Source organism: Ranitomeya imitator, chromosome 5, assembly GCF_032444005.1.
Source record: "Ranitomeya imitator isolate aRanImi1 chromosome 5, aRanImi1.pri, whole genome shotgun sequence".
Classification (NCBI taxonomy): Eukaryota; Metazoa; Chordata; class Amphibia; order Anura; family Dendrobatidae; genus Ranitomeya; species Ranitomeya imitator.
In genome coordinates, this window is record NC_091286.1 from 35,951,947 (window position 1) to 35,964,247 (window position 12,301).

At 41.5% G+C, this 12,301-nt stretch overlaps 1 protein-coding gene across 3 annotated transcripts in view; it reads left to right on the top strand.

Moving 5' to 3' along the window:
- Positions 1–7,857, top strand: part of RD3 (RD3 regulator of GUCY2D) — a 30,233-nt gene extending 22,376 nt beyond the window's left edge. For all 3 annotated transcript variants that reach the window (XM_069768543.1, XM_069768542.1, XM_069768541.1), the window contains one exon: positions 7,298–7,857. In XM_069768543.1, the coding sequence (XP_069624644.1) occupies positions 7,298–7,595 (298 nt within the window). In that variant the 3' untranslated portion in view covers positions 7,596–7,857. The remainder of the gene's footprint in view (positions 1–7,297) is intronic.
- The last annotated feature ends 4,444 nt before the right edge of the window (positions 7,858–12,301 follow it).

The following is a 12,301-nucleotide window of genomic DNA, read 5'->3' on the forward strand; positions in this document are numbered from 1 at the left end:
TGCTAATTAAGAATATGTCTTTGGTTTTGCCAGATTCACTCTAGTTTCTGAGATATTTAATAATTAATTAATTACAGTAGAATTCGGACTTCAAAAAGGGGCTTGTCTAGCATTGTAAGCCTACAAAATGAAATACAAAATAATTATATGGGATATTTCATTACCTAAGACACTGTTAAAGAGTCAAAAGACCAAAAGCTATTGCATTTGTTATCACACACGTCGCATTATTTTCATGGATGAATTATCTAAAAAACTAGAACCAATTCAGCAAAAGTAATGGGATTTTTTCATTCGACACCCTCAAGATACTCTAAATCCATTCAAAAAATCTTGTCACCTAAAAAAAAAAATTTTTCTTTGTAGACCTGTTTTATTTATTCATTAGAACCTTCTAAAATTTTCTTCCGTTACTATTTTCGGGAACTTCTATAGCGATTGGAGAGAGTTGCGCATGTGTACCCAGGTATTAATTCTCGGTAATGTGAGTTGTGGTTTCGTTCCTGAGATAGATGTGGGACCCAGGGGTGACATATTCTGTGAATATGCCATAAACGTTCGAGATTGAATCACTACTTTTGGGCTAAGTTAACACATTGCATCTGTATTTGCTGCGGATTTTACAAGCAGAGTATCAGCGTTTGTTACCTCCAGATTTTGCTGCGGCTTTGGTGCAGATTTCACCCTTCCTATTGCAAATCCAAACAAAGGATTGACATGAATGGAACTTAAAAATCTGCATCACAGCTAAATTTATATGTAGAAGAGTTTGGATGAAATCTGTTTTTCATATTATGCATATTTTGTGCATGTAAATCCGAGTAGAATACCGTACCCAATACGCAATGTGTGAACATGGCCTTTAAAATGTCACTAAACAAGTTTATAACTGTTGGGGTGTAAAGGAAGCAGCGACACAGGAGACATAAACAATCCAGAATTTGAGATCGCTTATGCTCAGTGGGGTTCAAAGATTTACACCTTTGCCTCTAAAGGTACGTTCACACTGAGCGACTTTAGAACGATAGCGATCCGTGATGTTGCAGCGTCCTGGATAGCGATCTCGTTGTGTTTGACACGCAGCAGTGATCAGGATCCTGCGGTGACATCGTTGGTCGGAGCTAGAAGGCCAGAACTTTATTTCGTCGCTGGACCACCCCCTGACATCGCTGAATCGGCGTGTGTGACGCCGATTCAGCGATGTCTTCACTGGTAACCAGGGTAAACATTGGGTTACTAAGCGCAGGGCCGCGCTTAGTAACCCGATATTTACCCTGATTACCAGTGTAAATGTAAAAAAAAACAAACACTACATACTTACATTCCGGTGTCTGTCGCGTCCCCGGCGTTCTGCTTCCCTGCACTGTGTCAGCGCCGGCTAGCCGTAAAGCAGAGCACAGCGGTGAAGTCACCGCTCTGCTTTACGGCCGACGCTTACACAGTGCAGGGAAGCAGATCGCCGGGGGACGCGACAGACACCGGAATGTAAGTATGTAGTGTTTTTTTTTTTTTTACATTTACACTGGTAACCAGGGTAAACATCGGGTTACTAAGCGAGGCCCTGCGCTTAGTAACCCGATGTTTACCCTGGTTACCCGGGGACTTCGGCATCGTTGGTCGCTGGAGAGCTGTCTGTGTGACAGCTCTCCAGCGACCACACAACGAAGAAACAGCGACGCTGCAGCGATCGGCATCGTTGCCTATATCGCTGCAGCGTCGCTTAATGTGACGGTACCTTAAGCTTTAGGTGACGGTCACACAGTCAGTATTTGTTCAGTATTTTACCTCAGTCTTTGTAAACCAAAACCAGGAGAGGAACAATCAAAGGAAAAGGATAATAGAAACACGTCACCACTTCTGTATTTATCACCCACTCCTGGTTTTGTCTTACAAATACTGAGGTAAAATACTGACCAAATACTCAACGTGTGCATGTGGCCTTAAAGGGACTCTGTCACCTGAATTTGGAGGGAACAATCTTCAGCCGTAGGGGCAGGGTTTTCGGGTGTTTGATTCACCCTTTCCTTACCCGCTGGCTACATGCTGGCTGCAATATTGGATTGAAGTTCATTCTCTGTCCTCCATAGTACACGCCTGCGCAAGGCAAGTTTGCTTTGTGTAGGCATGTACTATGGAGGACAGAGAATGAACTTCAATCCAATATTGCAGTCAGCATGCAGCCAGCGGGTACGGAAAGGGTGAATCAAACACCCGAAAGCCCTGCCCCTATGGCTGAAAATTGTTCCCTCCAAATTCAGGTGACAGAGTCCCTTTAAGGTAATTTTTATGCAGCTATCAAATAGACCTCGGGGAAGATTTATGAAAACTGATGCAAAAAAAGTAAAGTGTTATCCACAGCCACCGATCTACTTAGAAACGCATAAAAAGCAAAATACACATATTTTATGTGCCTCGTATTTTTAATGCTTAAAATCACACAAGTTAAAATGTTAGATCGGGTTTCTGACTTTGTCTCAGTTTTTTTTTAGTATGGCCGAGATTTATGGAAACTAAATATCTTGGTTGCCCACAGCAACCAATCAGATCTCAGCTTTCATTTTGTATTCAGCTCTTGAAAAATGAAAGCCGCTCTGTGGTTGGTTGCCATGGGAAACGAACCAAATTTTACTGTTAGGTTAAATGAACTAGGCCTAAAGTGTAGAGTTGATCTGAGTTGGCTAAGACAGAGCAGTTCCGTCATTCTAGGGAGGACAGAAATTTTCTTGCACCGTTAACAATAGGACTAAAGAGACACAGCATGTTGTTCATCGTAAATTTAACACCTTAATCACCACAATCTGTCTTTTGAAGGTGGTCACTACTGGTACTGAGTCATTTGGCATTCACAATCCTGAAATCTAGTCTACAGTGACATCTGGGAACACTGAAGAAAAGGCGGATTCTCATGGCTTCCGTCTTCTTTTATTTTTATACATGGCGCTCAATGGGTGATATGCAGTAAATAGGTGTATAGATGTATCGGCAATGCCGAAGTTTTTATTGGACCAGGTGATTACATGATTGCTGATCATGTATCCTATCCTATGGATGTCCCATTTACAGTAGAAAAATGCAGAACAAAGTAAAGAAAAAAATGTCACCTATAAGATTTTTTTCCTACACACTCATGTAAATAGAAATATATATATATATACATATATATATATATATATATATATATATATATATATATATGTATGTAATGATAAATGTAATAAACACATGTGAAACAAACATTTAGAAGCGTAAAGCATAAGCGAAAATAGACAATCCCAAAAATAGCTTCTTTTTTTTTTTTAATTCGAGGTACAAATAAAAAATGACAGATTTTGCTGTAATTTATTTAAATCCCAAAAAGCGATTGAAAATAAAAAAATTTCTCCTGCATAAAACAAAGCCTCATACAACCATGTAAATGGAAAAAAATAAAATAAAGTAATAGCTGCTAAAATGTGTAGAGGCAAATTGAAAATAAAAAACTGAACTTTAGTAGTAACTATTCAAGTGGATCCTTAAGGGGTTAAAAGGTGACGAGTAGTAAATTAGGGTAGTGTTATTTGCAATCCTGTGACTCTATTAGATCCAGGCAAGAGGTGCAGAGATATCATCACACCAGACCCTTGTATAATAAAAAGCACATGGTACCTGGAGCCCTTTTCCAGATTTTGCATTACAATCTGAGAGCCAAGTTACACTTTGGATTTAGGGTGCTTGAATTTGAGGTCTAGAACAACCCTAAACCTAGTAGTATCCTGTGTTTTAATGGGCACCTGCACCTTTAAGAGATCACTTTCTGTAAAATTACTGCTTTTTCCATCTGCAGGCCCCCTATATCTTTTTTAAATTATATTTGTAGCCACATCACTACATGTTAAGAATTACTTGTAAGTGAGGACACCGGCGAAAATAATTGGTGATGAAAATCCTTTAAGAACAGGAAAGTGAGAGGTCATTGTAGCTCTTTCTGCTGGGAACAAATAACACCTAATAACCAAGATTTTTCCGGTTTAGGCACGTAATGTGCAGGTGAGGGATGATGCATAACAGCAGGTGGATAGAGAGTTTGGATGCAGCCAAAGCTTTTACTGAAATGTGAATTTAGAAAAGCATGGTGGTTACAGGACAACATACACTTATATGGAGAAAATATTAGGACCCCTACAGGGGCTCTTCTCGCCTCCTATTCTACATCCATAGCCTTTAAAATGGAGTCAGCCCCATTGCAGCTATAACAGCTCACACTAGGAAGACTTTGTGCAAGATTTTGTAGGAGGCTATGAATATTTTTGCCCGTCCATTCAGAAAATCATTTAAGGCCAGATATTGATGTTGGGGAGATGCCGAGCTTACAATCTCTGTTCGATTCTGGTTCATGCCAAATGTGTTGGATGAGGTTGAGGTTTCAGCTCTGTGCAGCCGGTCATGTTCTTCCCCCAAACTCCTCCAACCATGTCTATCTGGACCTTTTGCACTGGGTAGAGTTGTGGGGAACAGAAAATAGCCTTCTCCAAACTGTTCTCACAAAGCTGGAAGCTACAATTGTCCAAAATGTCTTGTGTTGAAGTATTAAGATTTCCTTTCACTGGAACTAAAGGGCCAAGGCAGACCCCTGATAACAGCCCATAGCGTTATCCTCCTCCACCATCTGAACAGTGGGCACAATGAAGTCAGGCAGGTAAATGTTCTCCTGGGATTCACCAAACCTAGACTTGTCCATCAGAAAAGTGTGAGCCATCTCTTCTCAGAAGACATTTCAATTGCTCCAGAGTCCAGTGGTGGCGGCTTTACACCACTTCATCTGACTCTTGACATTGTACTTGGTGATGATGAATCTTCCAGTGGGGACGCAGTGCTTGTGCTGAGCAGCGTTGGCAAAGGCCCACCAGGAACTTTGATTCTTGGGGCCCACTGTTCAGTTACCTGACCTTAGTACATAAATTTACTTTTGCTTCTATGTAATATGAATTTGGCTAGCTTGCTTAATGAATGATTCGATGTTACATGTTTCTGCAAATTGTGAGTCAAGTGTAATAGCATTACAGAGGATTCTCCTGTGGGCCAGTCCAAGCCTGGTGCTGATGTTAATACCAGAGGCGATTTGCACTCTACAGTTATGGGTTTAGCAGAACGCTGGTGACTTTTCTGCCCTTTGCTTCTCAGGACTTCGTGACCCCATTCTATAACGTTATGGGGTCTCGACTTTGTGGCTGAGTTGCTGCGGTTCCTTCCACTTCTCAATAATGTCAATCATAGGTGATGGGGGAAGATTTAGGAAGAAGAAATGTCATGACCTGATGTGTTACAATGTTGGCTCCTATCACAGGACTGAGTTGGTATCAGTGAACTCTGCATCAGCAGCAATTATGTCACATTAGTAAGACAAATGAAATGGCAGGGGCTGCTAGTTTTACATGGGGGTCGAATGTTCTACACTGGAGGCGAGGGTCTGGATGTTCTACATTGGGGGCGAGGAGCCAGAGATCATACAGAGTTGTTCAGTCAAGGACAATTATGGTGTATCGATAGGATAGAGTCCTACCACAAAGACTCATATCTGTTTCAAGAACATGGCCACGACGCGCTGTCATAGAATGGTGTGCTAGCCACTCTTGAGCTGATTTTTCCAATAATTTGTATGGCAGTACCAAAAATTGTCAAGGACTATTCAAGCTCTGATTCATCCACAGAATGGATGAGACTAGTGTGTGTTATGACTTATTGGGCAGAGTGCTGTCTATGGCTGGTGTGATGTGCACACAGACCAAATTTACATTTATCTATCCAACCCTAAACTTACTATGCCTTTAATACATTAATTCACACGAGGGACATTGTTTCCTTTCTTCTCTCCTCATGTGCAAATTATCCACATCAAGTAGTCCATATTCATCCCTCACTTACAGGGCATCGGACATTATGGTTTTTGTATAATATATTCTTTTATTCTCCGTCCAATAAAAATGTAGTTAACGCTTAAGATCAAAAAGAACGATAGTCTCTTTAATCATGAGGCATGCGAGACTGTTGTGTTGGGTTCTGAAGAACAAAAACACCTTTAGAATTTGATGATAATTGATGCAAATGACAAATTGTGTATTTGTCCGAAGAAATCAAATGCTTGCTTTCATGTACTGTACTATGTAACATCAGACAAAGTAAGAATATATGCGATTGATTGCTAAGCCAAGAGCACAAGATTTTCAATATACACTACAAGGACAAAACTATTGGGGCACGTACACATTACACCTAAAGAAGCTTTTATGATCTTCCAGTCTTCATACATAAACATTAATATGGAGTCGGCCACTCTGCAGCTATACAAGCTCTGACTCTTCTGGGAAGGTTTTCTACAAGATTTTGGAGGTGTCAGAAGGAATATTTGCCCATTTATCCACAAGGACATTTGTGATGTCAGACACTGATGTTGTAGGAGAAGGTCTGTCTCGCAATCTACATTCTCGTTAATTCTGAAGGTATTGGATGGGGTTGGGTCTGGGCTCTGTTCTTTCACCCAATCATGCCCTTATGGAGCTTGCTTAGTACATTGGGCATGTATATGGGAAATAGAAAAGGGCCTTCCCTAAACTGATCCCTTTAAAGTTGGAAGCATATAATTTCCCTTCATTGGAAATTATTAGAACCCCTGAAAAGTGACCCCATAGCATTATCCTTCTAACACCAAAGTTATGATTCATCACTTCACAGAACACGTTTCCTCCAGAGTCCAGTGGTGGCAGCTTTACATCACTCCATCCGACCCTTGACGTTGTGCTTGCTGATGTAAGGCTGCATGAAGCTGCTCGGCCATAAAGCTCCCGGCGGGGGCGCAGTGTTTGTGCTGATGTTAAAACTAGAGGAGGTCTGGACTCTGCAGTTATGGAGTCAGCAGAGTGGTGGTGACTTTTCTGCCCTCTGCTCCTCACCACTCGGTGACTCCACTTTGGCTGAGTTGCTGCGGTTCCTTCCACTTCTCAATAATATCACTCACAGGTGATGGAGGAAGATTTAGGAAGAAGAAATGTCATGAACAGATTTGTTACACCGGTGGCTCCTGTTGCAGGATCGCACTGGTATCAGTGAGCTCTTTCCTAGCACCATTCCTTCACATGTTAGTAAAGGCAGACTTCATGCAAAGGGACTGGAATTTAAACACTTGTGGCAGTGGGACTGAATGAAAAATCTGAATTCAGTGACCAAGAAGTGTGTCCCAATACCTTTGTCTTTCAGAATAGAGAGCTTCACACTTCTTATATAGAGTTTTATTATCTTTCTAATGATTCCCATTTTCTTCCAGATTCCGGCAGATGGTCTCAGAGTATGAACCAGAAGTGCACGAGGTTCCCCGTCTTTTCCGCGCAGTTCTCCAAGAAGCTTCTGAGAAAATGAAAGAAGAAGAGGATGTGAAGAAGCTTGCCAGGCAGTGGAACACAAAGAGAGCTATGAGCTTATCTCTCACCACCTTCAAGTCTCGAGCCAGGATCTACCCATTCTTGAGTGACATTAAGACCATCTCTGAGGATGTTGAACGAGAAGTTGAGCCCACTCGCAGAGTTTGGAGCATGCCAGAGTTCCGAACCACCAAAGAGGACTAGATTCCCACAGATATGGAGACCACCAAGGACAATCTGGTCTTCATTTGTTTGCACTTATTATAAAAAAAAGTCATGCTTTGTTATATAGACTCCTGTAGAAATAGTCAAGGTTTCACTTTAAGAACTGACATTTTTATTGAAAACTGATCAAGCTGTAGTCTTGTTAAATATAAGCGGCCTAAAATATTGGAGAATGTCTATAAGTTATATGTAAAAGTATGGACATTATTTTTTTTTTAAATACATATTGGCTAAAAAGTAATTTTGCAATATGAGTCATTCAAAATTTTGGAACATTTTGTCTCTACAGCCTCTATGTATCACAATTCATATTGTAGGGATTCACTCTCTCAGGTAGGCATTAGGTAGCGTTCACACAGGCAATGCGGCTTGGTCCAAACAGTTTTATTGCTTGCATAAAACTCCAAGGGATTCAAAACAAAAAACAAAAACAGGCTCTTCTGGCCACAAAGGTATCACAGCAAACAAAGTTAATTTAGCAGGGGCTCACCAGAACATTACAGTCCTTTCCTCAGGAGCAAACTTCATACTCAGAAGATGCATGATCCCACCAGTATCTGTATCCCCTTCAGCCTGAGCTCCAGTAGCATTCTGCGCCAAACAGAAGTGTTCAACTCCAGGCACAGTTCACACTGAACAGGCTGCAGCTTCCACACATTTTTCTGCAGCTCCAACACACAGACTGCTAAGCTTTCCTAGCTAACCCATGCAGTTTCCATTGAAAGACTCTTTGGTGTCTCTTTGGTCCCTAGAGCTCAAATTTTGGCTGGACACTCACCAGCTTCAGCAGACTGGATTCTCTTTCATCCAGCAGACTGACACCTAGTGATCACAGGCCCTGGTTCTTGAGAAAAAGCTAGTCAGGTGCATCTAATCAAGAAAAGCATATTTGTACTTTGATTTCGGACCAGTCAGAAATCTGCTTAGAAGATTATCCAGGAGAAGAAAGAAAAGGGTCAAAGATACTGCCGTCAGATAAGGTCAATGACGGGTTTACTGTTAACTCATTCATAGATACAGGCTACAGACGTAAAACTGTGAAAAATATCTAATGAAACCTTACATTTTGGGGGGACAAAAAAGTGCGTGCAATGAAGTAAAAATAAAGTCCCTAAAGGTGTCCATCATTTAAATGAGCCTGATCCCAGTGGGTTTTGTCTGCTGAAATAGATATTTATTACAATGGACAATTCTTTTCTCTGAGGTAGTTTAGACTAATTGCTCTCAATCCAGTGTCTAACTACTTATTAAAAGGACACGATTGGAGAACACCCCAATAACATGACGCACGTTGCAAGAATAATACAAAACACTGCTGTTCACCGGTGTTCTGTGGTTTTTATGGTTGATAACATGGCATAGAAATACGTTTTGAAAATTTAGATTTTGGATCATTTATAGAAAAAACTTGTGTTATAGAAAGAGGTTGCATAGTTTATTTCAAGAAATAAACACTTCGAAATAGATTATTGTCTGCAATGACTCTACATAATATATGAGCTTCACTTTTTGTATTGAAGAACTGATATAAATTACGGTAACTTTTTCATGATATTCTAATTTTGTGAGAAGCACTTGTAGCTTTGTAGCTTCAGTACCCATGAAAGTTTTATTTGGTTTATCCATTCATAAACATGTATGTACATAATAATAATAATAATAATAATACATAGATGCCTTCAAATTGGTTGCACTTAGAAACAGACAATAGGAAAAAACTCTGAATTTACCTTTAGACATAAATGGAGAAGAAAGTGTCAAGTAATGCAAAAGTGAAGAAAAATATTTGCATCATCACATTGGAACATTGTACATTTGTGTTCGAAGGCAGAGATTTCCTTTAAAGGCTATAGCCATCTTTGACATTAAAAAAAATAAAATATATATATTTTTTTACATCTTTGACATAAAAAAAACACCCTATATATATATATATATATAATTTTAGTGGTCATCTAATACACTTTTCAAGTGTCAGCCTGTAATATTTATTTCTTATTTTTTACACCCCCTGAAAAGCAATTTGCAACTCTACACAAGTTTCAGATTTTTCTCCTGTGGGAGCAACTCTCTCAGTAATATAGGCTGGATGTGAGCTGTGTGTCTGTGTCCAGGGTGCTGCTATATTCAAGAGCTCTTACATCAGCACACTTCTATGCAGCACTCACTCTTAATTATCTATCGCCTGTTTTCTCTGCCCTCCCTCAGACTATACATGGTTCACTTCTACGCTGCACTCACTTGCTCTTCATTTTCTTTCCTGTTTATTGAAAAGCTATTTTTCTGTCCTAATTCTGTTATGCGGCACTTATTTCCTTTCCTCATTATCTATAACCTATTTTCTCTGCCCTTTCTGATACTATGTACGCTTTACTTCTCTGTTGCACTTATTTGCTCTTCATTTGCTTTCCTCCTTATCTAAACCCTATTTTCTACGCCCTCCCTGAGACTGTACATGCTTTCCCTTTTTTTCCACACTGTGGAGATCTATGTTCAAGGCCCTCCCTGCTGCTATCTCCAAAAGTGAGAGAAGAGAGGAGGAGAGCACAGAGAACTGTCAGGAGCAGCAGCTCTGATTTGTAACATTGGAAAAAAACAAACTAAAACTTAGACAATCTGCAGCAGTGTGAATGGTAGACAATTTTTAACACAGACTATTTAGAAAGTTGCTTAAATTTGCTTTTAGAAAATCAAATGGCCAATAAAAAAAAATCTGTGCAAAGATGTACATAGCCTTTAAAGTACTTTTGTCAGCTGGCCTTGACTTGTCTTTGTACGTGGTCTGATATTCAGTACGACATCTAAGAATGTATTATTAATCTGTGAATGCCAGGATTGGTTTTGAGATTAAACAGATGTAAGTTTGTGATTTATCTATTGATACAAAAAAAACATAAAAAAAATAAACTAGTCAATTTTTTTTTCGGCTTTGCAATTCTTCTTTTGGACATTTTTCACACTAACATAAAGGCAGAAATCTGTCCATAATGAGCAACAATCGATGCTTTATCATGTTGATCGGCGCTCGATTAAAACAGGATTATTGGTTGCTTACCGTAAAATCTGTTTCTCGGAGCCTTCATTGGGGGACACAGGAAACCATGGGTGTATGCTGCTGCCGCTAGGAGGCTGACACTATGCAAATAAAAAAGTTACCTCCTCCTCTGCAGTGTACACCCCACCGACAGGAAGTAGGATATCCAGTTAGTGAGAAAGCAGTAGGAGAAGCAAGAAATGAAAGAGAAACTCAAACTGTAAGGCTGGGTTCCCATTGCGTTATGGGACCGTGTTAAACGGACAGCGTTGCACGGCGAAATTAACGCCGTGCAACGCGGCCGTTAACGCGCCCATTGAAGGCAATGGGAACGCGCTTCACTAGCGCGTGCCATGTTCGGCACGCGCTAGCGACGCGCCGGTGATTCCTGGCGCGCCGCGGACGCTGCTTGCAGCGTCCGAGGCGCGCCCGCGGTCCGTTCCCCGCTCTCGCAGATCGGGGATCTGCGAGAGCGGGGACGTTACCGCGAACCCGACCGCAGCCCAATAAAAAACATTGCGTTAGCGCAATCCGCTAGCGCTAAACGGATTGCACTAACGCAATGTGACCCTAGCCTAACAGTATAATTCAATAAACAGAGCTGTTCAACTTGGGAGGGTGCTGTGTCCCCTAATGAAGGCTCGGAGAAACAGATTTTATGGTAAGCAACCAAAAATCCTCTTTTCTCTATCGCTTCATTGGGGGACACAGGAAACCATGGGACATCCCAAAGCAGTCCCTGGGGCAAGAACAGCCGATAACTCCAATCAGGTCGGAGAACTCACCTCCGTCACCTGCAAGGTCTTTCTAGATAAGCCAGCATCTGCCGAAGCAAGACATGGACTCTGAAGAATCTTGCAAATCGCTCTGTCGAGGTGCAGGGCGGAATCCCTATGCGTACCGCCAGGAAGCACCCCTTGTCCAGGTAGAATGTGCCTTAATCCAGGAGAAGACGCTCTGATCTGACATGGTAAACCTACCAATGTCCACCGGATTCAGCGAGTATTTGCTGACCTGGAGGCCAGAGGGCCTCTAAACGCCGAGCCCGTGTTCTGAAAAAAGGGAAGGGGCGGCCTTAGCTGGACAGACGCACGTTGCCCTGGCCAGGTAGCCTGATGAAAGCGCTACGAAGCGCCAGGTGAAGGAAAGAATGAAAAATGATGGACAGGGCCATGGAGAACACTGGCAGCATATGGGAAGAGCAATGAAGCTGTGATCCACAGAATGTGCAAACTGCTGCCACACACTCTGCGAGACTCTGAGAGTGGTTGGGAGCCCTAAAGAGAAAGCTACAAAAAGAAACAAAGGGCATGCCCCTCGTTAAACGCAGAAATGTCCAATGCCCTGAGAAATCAAGACCTGGATAAGGGCTTCCATGGGACAAAGGAAAACTCATGTGGTTCCCAGGAAGCAATTACTGAACAATGAGATTTCATGCTGAAAAGACAAGGATGGACCCTTCCGCTCAGCAATCTAGGATCCCCGACTAATCACGCTGAGGAAACAAATCCCCCAGGAGAACAACGAGGTTTAGCCAGAGGAAGGAGAGAGCTCGACCCTCCGGTTGATCTCCTTAATAAGGTAGATCAACTTGGAGCCAAACTGATGGGAACCCTGGACAGGTAAGTTGGTAAGAGACTTTTTGAGGATA